At 37.5% G+C, this 22,622-nt stretch overlaps 1 protein-coding gene across 1 annotated transcript; it reads right to left on the bottom strand.

The window, feature by feature from the left end:
* Positions 1–5,060: 5,060 nt before the first annotated feature.
* LOC120747514 (phospholipid-transporting ATPase ID-like) lies at positions 5,061–22,066 on the bottom strand. The gene is made up of 28 exons (XM_040053447.1): positions 19,597–22,066; positions 17,302–17,386; positions 17,019–17,074; positions 16,662–16,775; positions 16,420–16,518; positions 16,211–16,272; positions 16,031–16,103; positions 15,859–15,929; positions 15,667–15,749; positions 13,578–13,736; positions 12,723–12,811; positions 12,417–12,610; positions 12,132–12,340; positions 11,993–12,036; positions 11,739–11,904; positions 11,231–11,419; positions 10,858–10,973; positions 10,609–10,773; positions 10,278–10,389; positions 10,043–10,148; positions 9,561–9,711; positions 8,439–8,622; positions 8,121–8,344; positions 7,252–7,335; positions 6,283–6,528; positions 5,866–6,004; positions 5,491–5,621; positions 5,061–5,337 (listed from the first exon to the last, which is right to left on the bottom strand). Exons 2-28 carry the CDS (start codon positions 17,354–17,356, stop codon positions 5,080–5,082), a joined length of 3,579 nt encoding a protein of 1,192 aa, XP_039909381.1. The 5' UTR covers positions 17,357–17,386; positions 19,597–22,066; the 3' UTR covers positions 5,061–5,079.
* Between the last annotated feature and the right edge of the window lie 556 nt (positions 22,067–22,622).

Here is a 22,622-nt window from a genome sequence, read left to right on the forward strand (position 1 = left end):
TATGTAAGCACTGAAAAATTTAAAATGCAGTACAGAAGCAATGCCCCCCCCCACCCCCCCCTTCAGTCATTTAATTAGATTTTAAGTGCTCATTTAATTGTCAAATCAAACTCAAAGTCATGCAGAAGAATTGCTCACAAAAGATTTAAAACAATTATTCTCGTTAGCACAGAGTTTAATGTGATTGGAAAGGAAGCCATCAAAAAGCTCAAATTCCAATCTTACAATCACAAGAACTTGCTTTGCTCCATCCACTTGTAAATGTCTATGAAATGTGAACTGTACATTTGGATAGCTCATGTCAGTCCAAAGTGATTATTACTTAATAATGTTGGCTTGGGTATTGAACCTTTGCAGAGTTAACATCATGTTCCTCATATTTAAGCAATACCTTCTTTGACCCACTGAAAATGAGATAAATAGGACTCTGCCCAGCTCTAAGTCACATGGTTTCTGTTGTCTTCTATTTCAAAAGGGAAACCTTTGCCTCTTTGACCAAAATTTACCAGAAGATGTATTCATACTGCACACAGACTCTAGGTTTACATTGATGTAGTGTTGTAAAAGTGAAAGGAAAAATTATCTTTAAGTTAAACCTTTTGCAAATAAATGAGATACATTTTACAACATGCACAATTTTTGGAGCACACTCCCTCACTTGTGCTAACATGCCAGCTGGGGGTTGGAGTACCTTTTATTGTTAAGGCTAATCCTTTATTTAGATACAAGGCTTGCAAGTGACACCACTTAAGCCAGGGGTGTCCAACTCCAGGCCTCAAGGGCTAGTGTCCTGCAGGTTTTAGATATCACCCTGGGTCAAAACACACCTGAATCAATTAGTTTATTACCAGGCCTCTGGGAAAACTTCAAGACATGTTGAGGTGATTTAGCCATTTAAATCAGCTGTGTTGGATCAAGGACACATCTAAAACCTGCAGGACACCAGCCCTTGAGGCCTGGAGTTGGACACCCTTGACTTAGGCTCTTCTTATAGATAACTCATTTCAGATCTCTTTCTGTCTCTGCATGAGCCTCTATACTCACCTGCTGTGAGTATCAGTATTTGTCAAATAGCAAAACACTTCAGCCACCATTAAACTGTTGTTTGAGCTCCTGTAAGGCTGGTGTCTTAACACTGAGTCACCAGTCTAATCTGGAAACAATTTCAGGCTCTTAACATATTTAGACTGCCTAGACTGGACAAAGCCTTCAAATCAACAGTCTCAAATGGTTAGTCAGCTGTTATATTTATGTTCCCCTGTGAAGTATATTCATGTGCTCTGGATGGGGAATGACCTGCAGGGTTACAGTCCAACCAGCTGAACGTAGTTTTACTGAACTCCCAATCACATAAAGTGATTTCCTTAGTTCAGAATTTACTGATCCCACTTTCTTGAATACACTAGAGATGATTTCAGATGGTTTCTTTCCACGATTAAAGTATTTGAAAATCAGTGTGTTGTTTTAAATACACAGCCTTCAGACCTGAACAGCATTGACTCTGAAATAACATAAGTACGTAAAAAGCTGATTTAAACCACAATACCACAGATTTAAATCTGTGGTATTGCTCAGCAAAGCTCAGCAATTTTTAAAATATAAATACCATAACCATATTGATTCTTGAGTATGATAGCAAAGAACACTCAGAAATTCAGATATGCTTGGTTTGTCTTAAGCGAATATGTCTTCAGACACTTAAAAGTTGTTCTTAACATAAACCAGAGCACTGTCTCCTTGGCTCTACCACATAACAATTCTTAGTTCAAGTTGGACTGCCAAGTGTGAAATTCTCTTTCTCTTGAATTTCAGACTGCTGTCTCTTCTTACAGAAGCCAACCAGTAAGACGAGGGGGGGTTGTATGATAATGTCAGACTATGCCAGTGTGTTTGCAGGTGTCTGTTCTGTTTTTATAACTCACTGTTTTTAACCAATTCTTTGAATGTATGTATTTTCCCTTCACTCCACTCCACTTTCTTTTCTTTCCTCCATTTTAGACCATTTTAAACCAGCACTGTTGGCTATGTCTGGCTCAATAAATATTAATGGGGTAAAGGATTTACCCTGCTTCTTTTGATGCTTTACTACTGGTTTTTATTATTCTTACGTGATTATTTAAAGACATGGGATGAAGGGTCAATTTCTAAGTTATTCCAAAATGCAAGAATGACCAAGTTAATAGTCATAATGCCATGTCATAGTTAGGGTGTGCCATACATGCAGGCTATTAATAATATAACATGCAAGAGCTTCTCCCTGCTCTGTACAGTGAGATCCTCCGATGACCTTCACTGGACTGTCAAGCATGCTGGCTGCGCTGCATGGCCACGAAAGGAGGAGCAGTCAGTGTGGGTTAAAGTGGAAAGGAAGGAAGCTACATGAGCAGAGTTTTATCAGTGTAATACAAACTGATTTCCAGTGTTAAAATACAATTTAACATGGAGACTTTCAAAAGATTTTAATTTTTAAGAATTTTATTCGTCATGTCTTCACTCAGTGGCTTTAATAATTATTTTATTGGCCTACATGTTTCTTGTCTACTTATTTTTGGTCTTCTATGCAGTCCCTCGGTTTCTATGTTTAAAAAGAAATGCACTGCTCCATAAAGCCCCAGGCAGTACAAACTGACCTGTTTCTTTATAAGCCAACTAAAAGCTCTTCTGGATCTGTGCCACACTGGAACAGCCCTCTGTCAGTGAGGTCGTTGCTCGCCGTCTCAGAGGACACTGCAGTTGTGAGATGAATGCAGCTGTGTTTGTGTACAATGGGAAGTGTTAGTGAAATATGTGATTGTGAGGGACAATACACACAGCTGCACACATATTGCAAAAGAATCTGTGTGAATCTGTGCTTCGTAAACAAGGTCAGGTTATGAATTTGTTTTTTAAATTGGCACATTTTTGGGCCTCTTGCAAATCCTGACAATTCTGTTCTCTGATACAATAACTATGTGTATATATAGTTTTATTGCATGCATGTTTCAATAAATCTACAGTACTTGTATATTTAAACAGCCTTTAAGGTGTCACTTCATTCTGACAGACAAAACTGCACGAGTGTGTATTTTTGCTTCTTCCCATCTTTCCTCCCATGTCACAAAAACTCTCTTATTGAAGTGAGAAATTCAGTCACAGGCAACAAAATTTGTAGATTTTATAATTCAAATGTGTTGCCTGGTGACCCCTGATCTTTCCCCAGTATGACACTTCAGCCTTTACAGGCTCTATTTCGAATGTTGTGAAAATGTGAACACACAGTTACAGAGACAACACTGACCCCTGGCTGTAATTGGAAGATGCTGAGCTTAAGCTAGAGCCTAAACAATCAAGAACCAAATGTTAAATGAACAAATAGATAATAAGGAAAAGAACACTAAAACAATGTTCATATATCTTTATGTAAAAATGTATTATAACTAAAAAGAAAACAGTATAATAGACTTCAATTCAAATTAAATCACCAATTGATAATTGTTCAGATTAACATCTGACATTTCACCTGAGAAAAAACATGCAGTAAAGATAAGTAGTATAATAATCCAGTTGTTTCAGTTCAGCTGGTGGCAAATTCAACATTTTACAAATAAACAAAAAGAAAACAACGTAGGACAGAAACCAAGAAGAATGTCACATTTTTCTGTCTCTTTTAACTAATTTCAGGTTGACATTAACATATTTTCAACAGATCAAACATAAAGCCTTTTTACCAAACCAACATTGGCTCAATTAAGACCTTTAAATCAATCATACCATATGATTCTTAATTTAAAAAAAAGAAATTTGAAATGTTTTGAGCAATAATTCCCCAGGCTTTCTGATGCTCTTTCAAAGTTTTTCTTTGCTTTTTCACCCATTCAGTCCTGTCCTCGTGCCTGACAATTTTCAGACGAATATTTTTGTTCATTAAGCCAGTTAACACTGAGCAATGAATTTTTAAAAAAAATAAACCTAACTGAATGAACCTGGACAAATGGCGGACTAAAGAAGAAGTGACAGGTCAACCAACTATCTATGACACATGAACAGTACCTGAAAATCCTGAACTTAAGAAACAGGGGAGAAAACCCACCAAAGACCTGACCTGAGAGATGCCTCAGGCTCTTCAGGTGATCCATCCACTGTTCACTAAAGGTTAATCAGAAATGATCTCAGTGTAAGATTGGCTCTCAAGCAGCCTTTGTTAAGAAAGGAAAACAGGTGGGAAAAGGCAAATCTATGCCAAACTACTCAATTTAGTAACTGACAACAGGTTTTATGGATTAATTAATCCAAATGTAATCAGTATCAGTATCACTAAATGTCATCAATATGCACAGTGGAATCAGTAAAGAGGTCTACAGCCATCTGTAAAACACAGTAGATGCTCTGTGATGGTTTGGGGCTAGATTTTAACCAGTGCCAGTGGGAACCTTTGACAATTGATGTAATTATGAACATAGAAAAGTACCGTCACATTTTGAGCCACTCTGAAAATGATGTGAAACACACTGTCAGAGTATCAAAAACAACAACAACAACAAAACCAATCATAGATTGGAGCACAGACCTAGACAGTGTGAGATCATCTTGATGGAGAAGAAGAGCTTTGAATGTCCAGATTGGAGAACTATTCCTGAAGATGACTTAACTACAAGAAGGCTTGGTTAAGAGAGCTAAGGCAATGCTGAAGAATAAAGGTGGTCATACAGATATTGACTTTCAAGCTTGTTAGAAGTGTACAAACCCTTTGCTGTATAGAGTGTATTTCCATGTATTTGTGTTTAAGTTTAAAAAAACTGTTGCACCTAGTTCCCATTTTGAGGATTGATGCAAGATTTTTTGCACAGTACTGTAAAACACCATGATTTTTTATACTGACTCAGTTTTAAGTGTAAAAGTTTGACCTGGAAAGCAGAATTTACCCTGTGTATCCTCTCATGACTGTTGATTCAGCTTCAGAATTATGAAATATATATATATATATATATATATATATATATATATATATATATATATATATATATATATATATATATATATATATATATATATATATATATATATATATATGAAGTGTTTCAGTCCCTGCAAACTTCCAAGCTATGGGCTCTGTGACTCTGACTCCTCAGTAATAGTGCGGTAGTGCTGTGGCTGATTTTGAACCATGGGAGAATCTCTGTGGTCAAACAGAGCTAGTCTTCTCATGTGTCCTTTCAGCAGGAATTTTTGAGACATTACCAGAGCACCGTAGCCCTGAGAGTGTGAGAAAGCATAGCCTGACCGCCTGGTGATGCGCTTTTTCAGTGTGCGACGAGGAGCAGGTGCTGGCAATGCCTCTTTTCGCGCCTTAGCTCTCACCTAGAAAGAAACAAGTTAGATGACTTTAATATTTATTTAGTTTTTTGCACAACATTACATCAGTTCACATCCTTATTTATGGTCCACCAACTCCTACACATAAGATGCCTAAAAGACAAGATGGCTTTAATGTCTATCTAATATTTTTCTCACCTCGTCATTGATGGTAGGACGAAACTGTATGAGAATGAAACGAAATGCTACCACAGGCAGGACACAGAGGAGCGAACTCAGGAATATGGTGAGCCATACGTTAGGCTGGTTCAAAGAGTTTCTTGCTGTGCCTGGAATCCAAACAAATATTGGACCAGCAATTAAAAACAAAGTAAAAGAATTGTTGTAAGTTACAGCATTATAATGTACATATGTAAGCGATAAACACTAAATCCACAAAAAAATGGAATACGTAGAAACGCTGACCTATTTACACTCTATCAATCAGACAAATGTTAAAATAACTTGATATGGTTTAATTTCTCAAAAATCAAGTGGACCACAGCAAGCAGCCTCCATGGCAGATCTACTTACCAGTGAAGGGGAAAGCAGATGTGAAGATCAAAAACATGCCGCTGCTGTACATGGTGAATGTGATGGCAAAGTAGACCGCAATACTTGCCCACACAAATAATTGGTTTATTGCTGTCCAGTAATAGGTGTCAAGAAACAGCTGAAAAAAATGATTGTTTTTAAATGTGTTCAGTGACTGAGATGAGTATAATTTTATACTGTGGTATGGGATACATACATATATAAATTACAAAGGCAATCCCACAAATATATGTTTACACATTTAAAAAGCTGTTCACTGATTTGTAGTGCAAAATATTACAGAAACAGAGGACGAACAGTGTTGCGACGTCGCTGTCATTTTCTTTTATTCCAAGGCTAATATGTCATTGCCAAGCATGCTATAATGCTTCTGACAACAAGAGTTGTATTTCTTACCTGTGCAAACACCACAATAAGCAGGCAGGTCTGTGCCAGTAAAGCAAACGACTGATAGTCGGCAATGTCTTTTCCGTCATCTCTGACTGTGTCATGCATGGAAGCCCAGGGAATAAAGAAGAGGATCAAGGAACTGTAGCAGCTGTGCATCACACACCTCACAAAAGCTTTCTTATTGAAGTATTGGTTCTTCTGGCCTGGAGTGTAGAGCTGAGGGTGCTGTAAACTCCAGCGATCATTTACATCCTGCAGAAAACAGGGTTTAAAGGAAGAGATGAGAAAGCCTGGTTTATGCAGGCACTGGGATATGACATAAAAAAAAAAACCCTAAACATGGTGAATAATTTTCTGCTGCATATGTCACACAGTGGAAATTTGTGTTTGTGTAATGGTTTATGTTGTTTTGATCATAGTGTGTATTGGTGCATAGAGTACTGATTTTATTTGAATGGTTTTATTCTGATATTTATATTGCATGTTTTAGTGTTGTTGCACGATATCCTTTTAATCCAGTGTGGACTAGGCGGACAATAGTAGGCACTTGTTGAAGTGTGGACGTGCCCTGAGGTGGGATATTAGCCACCAAACAAACTTGTTAGAGGAGAGGGTGAGCTCAGAGAGGAGGAAGGAAGAAACACATGCAAGCCAGCGCCTGCCTGATCGTGGGGTGCGACGGGACATTAGCGACGGACCAGCCAGCGTAACACAGCGACCCAGTCCCAACAGCAAGAAGAACGATACTGGGAGGCGACGTGTGTAATCGACAGCAGGGCAGAGGTGCACCTCAGTGTGTGAGAAATGTTGAATTATTTTTTTGGAATAGTGTATATTTATGAATAAATGGTGTATTTAAGACCTGCTTAGTCTCTGGGCCCTGAGCGCTGATTCACTTGCTCCCCTCGTCCTTGTATGTGAAATAAATTTAAGGTGGGGTATTTAGACTTACCAGTCTACACTGGCTACACATACCTGTTCAAAGAGGCTCAAGCCGAGGACAGGAAGAGCTGTGTAAATTGTGTTGTAGAAGGTGATGAACCACTCGTCATACACAGTCTGTAGATAACCAGAATATTCATGAATGTAGCATTAAAGAAATTATATGAATTTACTTATATACATTTGTCCTGGAATTGTTGGTGAGGAACTGGTTTTCAGTCTGAGATAGAGATAAATCATTAAAAAAAGATCTCCCAGCACAAAAACTACAACAGTGTTTAGATAAATAATTAACACACCATGACTGACTACAGAGTTTTGCTTTTTGCTTGTGAAAAGTTTAGTTTCAGCTCTACGTTTATTTATTTAAAATTCTCTCTATTTCTTTGTTTTTGTGTTGTTTTGGGTAAGTTTATTTTATATGCAAATGGCAAACTTCTAAGGCTGAAAAGAAAGCCAATGCAACAAAGGGCCAAAAACTGTAGATCCTTGAAGCTGGGTCAAAAAAAGTAAATTCCCATAGTGTACCTTATTAAAATGCATTACAGCATGGTGTTTACAGCCTGCATCCTCCTTCATGGCAACCATTCAGGATAGCCTGAGTTGTGATAATAATCATAAATGATTTGCTGTGTCTGTGCAATGCAGCTATACAGTCCATGAATGCAGCTTGTAAACAAGATGCTAGCATAAACCGATAACTGAGCACTCTAACCTGTCCAAAACAGGGCTTCAGCAGCCAATCAGCAACTGACCGGTATATCCATGTTTTTCTGCAGTCTGGCTGTCTGGTCTTTTTGTTATTTTGCTCATTTTTCTTCCTTACTATATTTCCTTCTGTTTTCTCAAACTGCATATAAACATTTACATTTCACTATACATTTACAATGCATATGTCTCACCTGTGCTGAGAAACCACAAAAGAAGGCGTACCAGAAATGCATAAGGGTAAAAGTGAAGTTCTTGTAAAAGAAATATCCAAGGAACTTGCACATGCGGATGTAGGACCAGCGGCCATGCACCAGCAGGAGGCGCTGAAGGTAACGGAACTGTGCAAAGGAAAAGTCGCTGGACAGCACTGCCTGCATGCCTTCCTGCCCACTGATACCTACACCAATATGAGCAGCTGACACACAGAAAAGGAAGAAATAAAACGGCCAGGATCAATAACAGTAGCTACATATTTCCCAGCTGGTTAGTTGTAGTAAAAATACAGTTACCCTTTATCATGCTGACATCATTGGCTCCATCCCCAATGGCAAGAGTGACAGCCTGCTTGTATTTCTTGACCAGCTGAACCACTTGGGCCTTCTGCAAAGGAGTAACCCTGCAGCAAATCACTGTCTGACACATGCATGCTGTCCTCAGCAGCTCCAACCTCAAGTTCTTCTCCAGTGCAAAGGCCTGATGATGAAGAGAAGAAGGGATTACAGTAGTGCAATGAGGTCATCTGCCAAGCCTCCCTGGCACAACCTTATCACCTCAAAATGGACACCAAAAAGAAAGTCTCTTAAGGCAGGTAAATTTGAATAATCATTGTAGTATAAAAATATTAAATTCCAAAGTGTATATGTTTAATGCTAGTTACATTTAAATTAAAATTCTGGAAATTTCTCATTTTAATCACTTAAAGAAATTCTGTGAGTAGGTAGGTTTCAGATCTGGATGACTCGTTTTAATTACTTGCACACTTCAGAATTGGTGCAGTTTACTGCATTCTTAAACTACTGGTCTCAGAGCACACACACACACACACACACACACACAAAACAGTGAATGTAACACGTTTGTCGTGCTGCGACTGGCTAAATCTGACTAAGGTTATACTACTGGCAAGCTGAAGTACCAAGTAGAAGTACCAGGATGAGGTAATTCTGAGCTTGTGTCATTCTAGCAGCAGCACCCTGTTTGTGGCTGACTTTACAGGACTACCCCCGCCACAACTCAGCCAGTGTATCACAACCTGTTCAGGATCAGGAGCATAACCAGACAATTTTTTGGCCAGCATTTTGTCCTGATATGTCTCCTATTAAACTTGCCTCTAACATGCTATTGGATGTGTTTATCAGAGGTAGCCACAACCGATGATCGCTGCTCAGCTGCAGGCTGCACTCATCCAAGCATGAAGAGCAATTTCTCAACAGAATCAGATTCTTGAGCGGTCCATGTGCAGACAGGTGGCAGCTTATATCACAACCAGAATAAGTCATACCTCAAATTAAGCACCTTCTATACACATATAAAATCTATTTCAAACATAACATTGGGTGATTAATACATGGAAGCACAAGTGAGAAGGAACAACACAAGAAACAATTCTTGTGGCTTCAGCAGCTTCTTACCAAACTGTGCCCATTTATAATTAGGCCATATTCTCCATCCACCTTCTCATCCTGCACAGTCTCCATTTTCTCAACCCAAAACAGGCCTCCACGGGATGTAGTCACAGATGGCTCCTCTGCTGCTTCTGGACACATTTTCCTTCGAGCATTCCTGAAAATATTTGGACAGAATAAACTATTTTAAATATATTTTAAAAAACCTTAAAGTCTAACAACTCTTAACCCATCTTCTTCTTTTTCTTCATTACTATTATTTTTATCCTAAGTCAGATTTTTATGTAACTTATTTTTTTTTATGTTAGAATTAGCTTATGATAGTTAGTTAAAAAATAAGATGGTGACAGTTTCTATTATTTTATGGGCTGTTTATTTGAAAGCACGGTAACAAAAAGCTTCAAATATGTGTCAGTTTGTACATAATTAAATAATGGTCATAACTTTCTTAGTTATTTTAAGTATGTTTAAATTTCTAATAGACTCACAGTAGCTCCTCTTTGACTCCTTCAGCAGTGTTTGCTGAAACAACAAAGACATCCTTCATCTCCTCTCTTAGCATGTTACAGGAATAGCCAATGTTTTCTGCTGTCTCTGTTTTAAAAAAAAAAACTCAGTCACTCTGGTGTAATACATGTTTCTAACTGTATATCATATGGCAGTATTATTTATCCATTTTGAAATGAGTGGTTTAAATAGATTACACAGTATGTTGACACCGACCTTGCTTATCTCCAGTTAACACCCAGATTTTGATGTCAGCTTTAGCCAGTTGCTCAATGGTCTGTGGCACACCGTCTTGCAACTTGTCCTCCACAGCTGTCGCTCCCAACAACTAAAGCCACAAATGTAGTTATCATTTAAACTGATGCTGCAGAAAGTAAAGCAATGAAGCCATTCTTTGCTTTTATTGCAAATGATAGTTAAAGAATGTGCATTTAACTGTAACTCTAGTGGAAAATCAAGTATCATTTCTGCCAAAGTACTCACAGGCAATCAACCAGCAAACTGTGGTCGGTCTATCTAGCAACATGGCAAGGGTTTTTGGACTAACCATCATATCTTTCTCTATCTCTTCATAAAGTTCATCAAGTTTTTCTTCACGTCCCTCCATGGCGATGCTGGCCTCATGGTGGCGCTGTGTCCAATCTTTCATGTAGCTCTCATCTAAATCCTTGTAGGCCAAAGCCAGTGTACGGAGGCCATCACCTGCATACTCCTATTTTTGTTTGATAAATGAAATTAATTAAAAAAAAAAATAATACTGGCTTCAAGCTGCTGGTATAAGCTTTGTATCGCTCACATTGAGGTGATTTGTGGTCAGCTTCATCAGTTTGTTACAGGAGGGGTCCAATCTTTCCAAGATGATGGTGTCTGCACCTTTGCAGTATAGAGTCAACTTCCCCTCTGGGCCACGCACTGTAAATGACACGGAAAGTTACAATTATGTTATTCAGAAATGTATCACAGGTAGGTACCGAGCAGCTGGTCCTAGGTTATAAAATAAAAAGTTGAATGGAGAGACAATATTTTTAAATTATATTTTTAATTATAATATTATGTAAATAGATCTTTAATTGGAAAATTAATAAAATATTAAAGAAAATTAATAAATATCTTCTCTGTGATAAAAAGAAACTTTAGAAATTAAACATCTTGCTGCCCCTTTATCTCACCTATCACTGACATCCTCTTCCTCACATTATTAAAGTCCAGAACAGCCAGAAGTTCGTAGATGACTTGTTTGCCCATCTCTACGACTGTGATGGTTTCTGGTGTGCGTGATCGGAACACAAATCCAAAGTTTCTTGCAGCAGTTACCAGAGCGCCTTCATCAGGTGACTGAGCCTGATAATTGAGCTCTCCTACAACATAAACATTATAAACGATATTAGTGTAGTGGTAAGTGAAAATTGTGCATTTGAGGACTATAAAAGTCAATTTGTTGGGTTTTTTTTTTTTTTTTTTTATATGCCCTACACATATAATGGAGAACTTGTCCTTAAATAGTAATAGCGGCGATTAAAAAAAAAAGAAAAACAGTCACTCTGTATTATTTAAGAGTAGGTTCTATTAAAAAAAAACATATTCAATTATCAGGACATTTGCTGCAAAGCAGTTCTGCTATCAACGGCTTTTAAAGAGTTTTATTAAATAAAAGATGTCTTTTAGGGGACCCCTCACCCTCTTTCTTTTCCTCAGGCATAACAGTGTGACACAGGGATAACAAGCGGAAGAACTCCTGAGTCTCAGGGTTTCCACTTCTCACCATCTCCACCAGACTGTGGTCATGAAAGCTGAACTTTGGATCAGCCAGATTGTTCCAGGAGAAGTCCACTCTCTCTGTCCTCTGCAGGAAAAACCAAAACAACAAAGTTGGATCAATACTTCCTTTAAACAAAGTTCACAAACAGAGTAATCATCTGTTTTCCTCTCACCTCTGTAATTTCCACTCTTTGTCCAGAGAAATCATAGAGGTCCCCTTAATAGAAGATAAATATACCTTAAAAATCACTTTTTCAACCAATGCTTGTTTCCGTTTGGCTCACTAATTTTTACACAAGCAAAGCTGCTCACCGTAAGCTTTTCCATTAATGGAGCACTTGTTGAAAGTCATGATGTTCTGTGTCAGAGTGCCAGTCTTGTCACTGAAGATGTATTTAATCTGGCCTAGCTCCTCACTGAGTGTGGTGGTTCTTGCCTGAGCTGGAGTATCATTCTTAGGATAGTACATCTTCCTGTCCCAGTTTATGAAGAAGCTGTTCCCCAGACGAATGACTTCCATGCTAATATTGTAGCAAAAATTGGTCAGTTGGTCAAAACATGAAACAATTGTCAAGGTTTTTCTGTACTGAAACTTACCTGACGTAGAGAGAAATTGGTACCACTGTGTTAAGAACGATGACATAAGACCAGAAGGTGAGGAATGATGAGAGATGAGCATCAATGCCCGCTTCGCGAGGAAGAAACACAGTGAACAAAGAGCCCTCGCTTGCTTCCCAGAATGCATTTAAAATGGCCATAATGGCACACATAAATCCCAGGAAACCGAAGATCTGATAGAGTAAAGAGATCACAAATCTGCATGTGAGTAATTAATGTTTTTATGAACGTAATATATTATAAGTCATCTTTAAAACAGTTAAAGGTACGTGTCTATAAACTCACACACAGTACAAGGATATTCATCAGGTGATCAATGCTGGTCCGTTTGAATACTGACTTTCCGCTGTTCTGCATCAGCTTAGTGTCAGGACCTGTAGAGGTTCATGTTGTCATGTTGAGACACACTGGTGACAATACTGGTGTGACAGTTACAGTTTTAGAAGGTTTACAGACTGTTTAGTAGTAGGAGAAAGTAGGAAAAAAAATACAGGGATTTTTTTGCTTTTACACAACACACTGACTTTAGTACAAGGAAGAGACCCTCACCTCTATAATAGAAACTATGAAACCTCTAACAAATGTGTGAATTTGGTTGAAGCTGATTCTCAGAAAGACTTTTTGTGAGTCCCATAATAGCCTGTACCTCAAAAAGAGATGTGCCAATTGATAGATGTACTCCCAAATTATTTCTGGACAAAACAGTAACTGAGATGGCAGTTAGTGCGACACATTAAAGCTAATTCTTCTATAGTCTGATAGGTTAGAAGGAAGATTCAGAGGTTAAATTCTTTCCAAATTAAATTCCTAATTTAGCTAATAAATTGTGCTAAAACAAATTGTAACAATAACAGAAAATAGCATTTTATATAGGTCCACTACAACTGGTTTTACAATGCAGGTGAATATAAATAGTTAGGCTATTTCACTTTCAAAAGCTGGACACTTTAACAAGTCTAATGTGTAACACATGCACCCTTTGGATGCCCTCGCACACTTTACTCAAGAGGCCCATCCATCCTCTACTTTACTGTGTGTATTTACATTATTATCAGAGTAAATCATAAAGGTTAAATCCAAAAAGAATCTTGTCCATTGCAAACTGTACACAACTGCAGTACTACTAGCCAGCTAGCATACCTCCAAAAATTACCAAACCGAAGCACCACTCAGTGTTCCTGAGAGTGCAGCCTCTGAGCAGCATTTTGTCATTGTCCAAAGCATAGATGTCATCGTTCACTGTCAGGGATCCTTTGAACTTGTCCAGACGGTTGTTGGGAGGTTCACATCGCACTTCACCTGAGAAACAGAGGTGTCAGCAACAGATTTTGGATTAAAGTTCCCAGGTTTCAAGGGAATAAGCTCACACATAGCTCCACTTCCTTAAGCCTAGCTGTTTGCAGAAATTAAAAAAATACTCAAAATAAATACATTCACAGAATACAATTCAAATTCAATGTGTCAATCTTTTAAGTTCTCTAACATAATTTTTGGGTCATTTTGAATGTGATGGGAGCAACTTGCATGGGCCTCATAGGGCAGGAAACAGTGTGACATACTAGCTAGGGCACCAATGGTTGGAAAGGCCCTTGCAAGCCTGGAATAAAATGTTTGCTTTAGTTTGAATTTCTTCCTTTTATTTCTGTTGTAATTAATTTGCCTGGTCAAAAAGATCCACCCCTTCTTCTTTACAGCACAGGTAATTATTAGTCTATGTACAGTAGGTTACTGTTAAAGGACATTGTGAGTGATAGCTTTCCTCATAAAAGTATATTTAGAGTATCAAGAAAGAAATAAAAGAATGAATAAGGAGAGTAGAGAAGTCAGCATTTATTTAAAAAAAGGTGAGCTGGTAAGCAAGATAAACTACACTCAAACTATTCCACTTTGAAGCCATGCAGTATGAGGTTTAGCATCCTGCTAAAATATGCAAAGCCTATCATTTGAAAAAGACACAATCTGGATGGGATGTTGTTTTAAAACCTGGTTATACCTTTTATCCTCAGTGGTGCCTTTCCTAATGTGCAGCTGCCAATTTCCCATTCACTAATGTACCTCTATATGACTTGATACAGTATGCAGTAATTGTATTTGCTGCTGAACAAGCACTCTCCTCTTTAATACAGAAGATGGGGCTTTATTTTTCAAACATAACTTGAAAATTCATTTGAATTTGGCCACAGAAAAAGCAATTTCTGAAAATGTTCCTGAGCTTGTGCAGTAATTTCATTGACAGAACCATGCCTGATTTTAATGCAGTGCTACTAACATTAGTAAATATTCATGATTTTGTAAAAAGTCTCAATTTAAAAATTTGATCTGTTTTTATTCTGTCTCGTGGGTATTTCTGAGGTATGTTATAAGTTTGTTATATGACAAATCATAGTCATTGTTCTGTAAGTAATTGCATCTACGTGTCAGTAAATGTGTTTTTTTCCTGATCTTCTCATGGCAAAGCCTGCTATCTAGTGGGTTAACATGGGAAGCATCATGTAGGAGCACAAGCGGGAGTTTTTCTCCCAGCCCTCGACAGAGAAGGTCCATTTCTCTGTGTCTCTGACAATTCCTGCATCTATTACTCTTGACAAGGCATAATGGGTAAGTGTGGTGAATTTGATTGATTGATCTCACTTATTAGTACCTTGTTCAGTGAAGGGATGACTTTCTTTTGTGTTTAAAAAGTTTGTTACATTACTAGTGTAAGCTAGTTGTTGGTGTTTTGTTTAGCCTGTTAGCATGAAACATACCAGCGTATGGTGTTAGCTGTATTTCTTGACATGTGATGCCAGTGTATTGTTGATGTTGAGATTGTGTAGTGGCTGTTTGCTCACGACAACAATGTTGAATGTACCATTTGTGTATTTGTATGGAGACTAAATACACCACACTCTATTTCTGTTATTACAGTTTTACAAAAGAATGAAAGAATTTACAAATGGCGCAAATCAGTAAAGCCCTGAAGAATGTGACACAGTCTCCTAAGTGTTTACTGAAGCCATTTAATGTTTAGCTTTCTGCATAAGTTGGATAGAGACATTCAGCTGAGGGCAGAAGAATTTTGTTGCATCATGATAATGCATATCATTGTATTTTTTTGCACAGTGTCATCACTTTTTTGAAATTGGGATTTTATAGACATAGCCTCAAAAACATTATTTACAGGAATGTACTGTAAAAATTTCATTCAAGACTATTTTTTTCTGTTGTTTCTGTTTCTGTATCTTCTCACCATTAAAGGCAGCCAATGCCTCAATGTTGTCTCCCAACTCTCCGGTTGCAGTCAAAGCCTGTTTCACCTTCAGATTGGTTTCTCTGGTTGAGACCAAGAGGACATGAAAAAGGTAAGGGAAATGTAAGGCATTGTTAGAAATTAGCCATTATGCTAACATACACAGGTTTTTGCACAGTACTCCACACTCACCCATCTAATTCAGCTGTTTCCACATAAACTAAATTAAGGGGCTCACTGCTAGACAGCAACAGAAGGTCTGCCTAAGAAATGAAAGCAATAAGTATGGTCCAGTAGATTGAAGCTTTTGAATTTAATTGCTTTCACTTTCTTCAAATCTTTGCTATAGCCTCCCAAAACTTACTGTGACAAACTCATTATTCTCCAGTTTGACTATGTCCCCAACCTGAACATTCATCCATTTTTCATTTTTTAGTCTGTTGGGAAAAGGAACAAAGACATAAAACAGAAATGAATCCAAACACTGCATAATTCTTCACACAAAAGTTGTTCTTTTTTTTCATTTGGGTTTCCAAAGACTTACTGGCCATCCATGAGGACGTCCACCTTTCGGTTATTCACTTGTCTGTCACATTTGTGTCTGTTCTGCTCAGTTGATACAAGAGAAAACATTGTTTGCTTACAAATCAGATTTTAGTTCCTTATTTTTTCTTTTCCCTAATATTGAGTGAGATTCTTTTTTAGTTAAATACGATTTCAATTCTGTTTCCAATTTTTATAATTTCTGCTTACTATGTCATCATTGGCATCCTTGACTGCCGATATTGACAGCACAAAAACCAAAGGGACGGCTGTGGTGAACCACGACAAAGAGGAGATTTGTGGGATTAACTGTGGGCACACACACACATACACTATTTTAGTACAATGATCATTTAGCTTGATCATCTGCAAGCTAAATAAACTTAAATTGCATTACTTATGGACATTTTATAATGTTTGCACAATATGCAGAGATGGTTCTGTAGAGATACCTGAAGGATAAGAAGGAAGAGGAAGTAGGCATTAGCGAGTCTTCTGAACTGCTCAAATAAATTAAGCGGCAGGAAGGTGAAGATGTTGTATTTGGAGGTCCTGATGGCATTGTTCTAAAGTAGAGGAAATTTCCAGATATCAGTCTCTGAGATGTATGTAATTTTCAAAACAAAATAACCAAAAAAAAAAAAAAAAACCCTCAAAGATACATTTGTGATTGACAGCATTTAAGTATGTCTGTAAATGTTGCAGTGAAGTAGCAATCTGTGCTTTCGATCTCAGTACGACTTTCAAACAGTCTCTTATATCCATGGTATTTAATGAATATTCATAATAAGATTTGTTTTTATACTTACAGCATAGCCATGAGATAAATTGAAAGATCTGTCATTAGCTCTTAAACGTCTCTCCTCTGTGAAAATAAAACATGGAGGGCGAGACTTTACAATAAGTTAAAGGAGCGCTAAGAAAAAAAAAAGTCTACTCTGAAAAAAATGTTTACTCCAATTCATACTTAAAACTTAAATTTACAAAAGTTTCAAAACCCAGTAGTCCAGGAATATTTTCAAACAAGAAAACCCTGATAAACATAACAGTTATTCAGCGCATAGCAGAAATTCTGCATGCATCAGAGCTTACCTTCGCTTTTTCCTTTTCCACGTACCCGGTTAAAGCGTGACACTACAGATCCCATCTTTATCTCAGTATTTCCATGTTTTACAACCTAGGGAAAGCATGCATGTGTTTTTATGACAGTGACCTATGTAGCTAGGCAAACAGTTGTTCCTTTGTGGCTTACATATATCGAAAAAGCAAGGAGAAACGAAAGAAAAAAAAGAAAGGAGAAACTTGCAAAAGCAGGAGGGAATCAGTTAATATATGGAAGGCCATGTTTGAGTAGAATTGTGATTCACTGTAAAAAAAAAAAAAAATGAAAAAAAAACAACCTTAAAAACTCTGACAGCTTAATAAAAGCTTAAAGTTTTACATGCAATCTGTTCAATTCCTTATTTTTTTTTTTTTGTTGTTGTTGTTGATATATTGAGTGAATATAGCCACTGACTGATGACAGACACTATTCTTTCACCAAAACAGTGCTGATGATGGTAGTAAACAACTACTATCATCTACATACTATATCTATCTATCTATACTTTATTTATTACTACTAAATAGAACTATATAGATATAGGGTAAAAAGATTTGAAAATTAGACAGAGTAAATACAAAATGCAATTTTTAAAATGACGACCCTTCCCAGAAGTGGGCATCCTAGCAAAATTCCTTAGAGATTGCATGAAGCCACAGACAAATCCAGAAAAATACATTTAAGAACTGCAGGCCTGACCTGCTTCAGTTAAGGTCAATGTTCAAGATTCAACAACAAGAGACTGGACAAAAACGGCGTCTATGGTAGAGCTCCAAGGTTAAAAACATTGCCGACCAAAAACAACACAAAGACTTGTCCCAAACCTGCCAAAAACATCTTGACAATCTTCAAGACTTTTGGGAAAACATTTAGTGGACTTACTTGAAAAATATATCCTGTTACATCTGCGTAAAACTAACAAAGCATTTCATAAAGAGAACATCACACCAACAGTCACATATTGCTGTGGTGGCAGCATGATGGTCTGTGGCTGCTTTTGCTGTTATCTAGGCTGTTGAACCTGCCCATATGGAAAAGATATATATAAATCTTATAAAGTTTGTATCTGTCTTGTGTGAAACTTGTATGAAAAGCATACAAGAGTGAAAACCGATATAAGATCCCTTGAAAAATTATATAATGAAACTTGTATGTTTTGGATACTTACTAAAACAATGTATGAAAGTAATGCGAAAGTGGCCACTTTCATGAGTAAATCATGTAAGCCTTATATGATTTACTCATGAAAGTGGCCACTTTCATGAGTAATCACATATAAGTTTTTACTATTTCTTTTCCGTATGGGTGGACAACTTGCTGTAACAGATGGAAGTATTAATTCTGCATTCTACTAGAAAAAATGTTAATGAGGGAGAATATAGCCATAAGTTTGTGCCATGAAGTTCAAGCACACTCAAAAACACACCAACATGACATTCATGCTCAAAAACCCTCCAATATGTATGAATTAAAACAATTCTGTAAAGAAGAGTGAGCCAAAATTCCTCCCCAGCCATGTGAGAGACTCATTCTCAGATATTACAAATACTTGATTGCAGTTCTTGCTGACAAGGGTGGCACAACCTGGTGTTATGATTAGGGGGCAATTACTTTTGCAACATAGGCTAGCTTACCTTAATAAATAAAATCATCATTTAAAAACTCCATTTGCATTCTCAGTTATCCTAGTCTAACATAAAAAAATTATTCTGTGACAAATGTGCAAAAAAAAAAAATTAAGAAGGAGGCAAATACATTTCACTGCACTGTACACCCACTCTCCAGACTTTATTTGTGTTACTAAGCTATAAAGACATAAAACCACTCCTGTTTTAACCGTTTGTGCCAGTCAACCAGGTTTGTTCATCACCCTTAAGTCTTCATTATAACATACAAGTACTGTTTGTATTTTTCATCATGTTTTCTTTTTGCAAAGTAAAGTTCTGAATAGAAAAAGTGAGAATAGGAAATGTTGACAGTGAAATCAATAGCAATTTAACAGTAATGAAGTGAGTCAGAGGTTAGACACTAACCTCTAATGCTACCTAATACATTTATGGAATCTTCAAGCATAAAAAGAAGCCAACAAACTGTGTTAAGTTTCATTTAATATTTCTTAACTCACAATAATATTAAATCGGTCCAAACTATTGTGAATCTGACCTGGCCGGAAATCTAGGTCAGACTTCAAGGGTTCAAATTGTGAGCTTGTTTGTGATTATTATTAATGACATTCAGGATATCAAACACACTTCCACGGTCTGAAGTGAAAATCAGCCACATACCTCAACAAAATTATGATTTCCTCTGTCCTCAAAGTCCTGCTCACACACAAGCACAGGCTGGGGAAAAAAAGAGGTTTTTAAGATTTTAAAGTTTCCTTTTATTTCCGCCTTTGACAAAGTTAACCCACGCTAGGAATATCCAGGTACCCAGTGGTGGGAGAGGTGCCTACAGTAGAGATTTCAGGTTCATCCAGGAAGAACTGGGCTGGGATGCCCCTCCACCTAGCAACTCAGGGCTTGTTTGAACAGTGCAGTGATCTTTGGACCTCGATGGCGACTCAGTGTAGGATGTAGATGCGGTAAAACAGCAATAACTGGGAAGAAATTCAGCCAATCAGAGGTAGCATTATGGTTGCGACCTGGGCGGTCAGGTATGTAACACACCCCATGCCAGATGCGCATGCTCAAATTGAGCAGTTGACTTAAATTCAGGTCACGTTTTGACTCATTCATAAGCATGAAAAAATCATGTATCGTTATACTGATTGTCACCAAATATGGAGCTTGCTGACATTTAACAGTCTGATCTCAAAATAATGGAAAGGCATATCATAGATAAGTTATTTTATTTGTCAAGATTAAAAGGAAGTCTGTGAGGAAAGATACAATCTGCTCTGTGTCCCATTAGAATTTAGTAACTGTTGGAGCACAATACAGAATTAGCAGTAATGACAGTAAAACTGAAGGGCCAGTTTATTGATAGAGGCCATTAGCTGGTCCAATGTGGTCTAAACTTGTGAATACAGTGCATGAAGTAAACTGTGTTGATCTACAACACCAGAATGTGAAGTATCAGAAAGAAGGCTGAGCTTTATAATCTAACACTTCCTAATAAAGAGGATGAAACCACACGTGAGACAGATGGTGGTAGAGCTGATTTAATGGAAACCCCAGGAGCAGAGGGATGATTCACAACAGGTAGATGTTCTGTCCTGTTTGAAGCCACTGAAGATACAGTCAGGAACTGTAACAACCTCTTGAACATTTTCAGCAAATAAAATGCTTTGGTCTTGATTGATAAAGGCAGAAAAAAATCACCCAGGTGAGAAAGTAAATTTTGAAGGGCTCTACTGGCAAACTGTTTCAGCAAAGAGGAAGCTCACACATACACTATCGCAGCCCCACCAATGCTTCTGTTTTTCATAAACAAATGTATTGCAGCTCAGGTGACTAATGATGATCAACTGGAACTAAAAAGTGCAATTTGTCACTCAGAGTATGAGCAAAGTCTTAACTTGATGAAGAAAATGAGTAAAGCCATCCTGACGCATGGGCCAATGGATTAACAGCTGTAAATGACTATAGGCCTAATCGAAATCTGCTAGCCTGGATTACAAATGATGGATGTATCCTTTTTTAGACACATTTTCCAGATTTGTAACTGACAAAATACATAACTGACTTGTTGTTTTGGAAGTGTTTCTTTACACCTTTGGTTCCTGTTTTTAAAGATAGGGTTATGAAAAGGTAAAAAAAAAAAACAGTTACAGAGATAAGACCAATGACTGGCTGTACACTGTGAATACTGTGAATGTTGTAGTATCAGGTTAAGTCACACGTTCATGAAGGACTGAATGTTATTATTAACACAGAATAACAGCACACACACACACACAAAAATCCTCATGCAAATAACTACAGTGTTTCAACTATACATGTAAAAATGAAGGGGGGAAGGGAAAAACAGATTTTCAACTGGAAGCAAAATCCAAAGTTTCTCATTTTTGCTCCTTACAGTTCACCATATAGGACCATAAAACAACCAATAAAGGCAAAAGAAATGTGTGTGCAGCACACAAACTCATTGCAGTTGTGTGTTTTGTATACGTTTTTGTATGTTTTTCTCAGAATGATTGTTACACTACTGTATGAAGCCATGTTGTCTAAGGTGATCAGCCACTCACCATACACACACACTATCAACAAGAGGCAGTTTGATGCATAGAGCAGGATACTATCATTTTTATTTTATTTTTAACCTCTTAAGCCCCAAGGGGGTTTCTGAGCTTCCTGCTCAAAAACGTAATACCCAAATTTAATTGATTATTTCTCTGCAATTATAAACTCTGTCCTTACAATCTTGGTATCAAAATAAAGCTAACACTTGTGAGATTTCATCAGAGGTGTAAATATTGAAGCAGATATTACTGCGTCAAGGTTACTGAGACTGGAACACAGAAAAAGTAAGTATATTTTATCCTCGCCTAATTTTTTTTTTTTTAATTTTTAGGATATAACCCTTTTAAAAATATGCCTCAGATCACCTGTGCAAAGATTTATGTTTCTAAAGTGAAACAGTGAAAAATTACAGCCCTGTCAATACATGAATATCCAGACGTTGTACAAAAATGTCCAATTTTGGCACACAATTGGACACCATGCCAGTTGAATTTTTTAGGTATTAAAGAGCAGAAATTAATAAATTTAATTAACAGGCCTAAAAATGCTTTTTTTTAAAATATATTTTTGAATATATGGCCCTTTAAACTCCAAGGGGCTGTAACTTTGGTTTCTTTTGGTCAATTTGCATGATTGACACCTCTTTTTAATCGTTTTAGCCAATAGAATCAAAGTAACGATGCCACGTTCACATGACTTCAACCAATCAGACGTTGCAATGCCAAAACCCACGTGGGCCCAAATTTGCTGAATGTGGCGTCTGTCCAGTCACGTGTCTATAGGTGGGTCTAAAATGGAGGTTGTTGACGGAAAACGGCTCTGATGCGGCTAGGTAGGTGTGGTAACTTCTGATAATCACGTGGCTACCGGCTACCAGCGAAAATAACGGAGGAAATCGGGATGGTAAGCCAATTTGTGTCTTAGTGCATTTGCGCCGCTATGTGTTTTTGTGGTCTTCTTTTGCGGCTCATTCAGTGAATTTTGGTCTGATCGTGGTGAAACTTGGTGTGTGGAGTCAGTGATAGCTCTGGAAGCTAAAGAGCCTATCTTTAGCCAGTTACATGAAGTCTGGAGAATATCCGGTTCGGTTTTGTTTGTTTAGCGGTCTTCTGCGCATTTACGTAACT

The sequence above is a fragment of the Simochromis diagramma genome, unplaced genomic scaffold (genome assembly GCF_900408965.1).
Source record: "Simochromis diagramma unplaced genomic scaffold, fSimDia1.1 OVJJ01000596.1, whole genome shotgun sequence".
Taxonomy (NCBI): domain Eukaryota; kingdom Metazoa; phylum Chordata; class Actinopteri; order Cichliformes; family Cichlidae; genus Simochromis; species Simochromis diagramma.

What these genes read in the sequence shown, in the direction of transcription:
- LOC120747514 (XM_040053447.1), bottom strand. Translation starts at nt 17,356, where the DNA reads ATGGGATCTGTAGTGTCACGCTTTAACCGGGTACGTGGAAAAGGAAAA. An exon ending in ATTTATCTCATGGCTATGCT is followed by an intron (nt 16,776 to 17,018) that starts GTAAGTATAAAA and finishes CCTCTACTTTAG; the next exon opens with AACAATGCCATCAGGACCTC. An exon ending in CGGTTTGGTAATTTTTGGAG is followed by an intron (nt 12,812 to 13,577) that starts GTATGCTAGCTG and finishes GAACCTCTACAG; the next exon opens with GTCCTGACACTAAGCTGATG.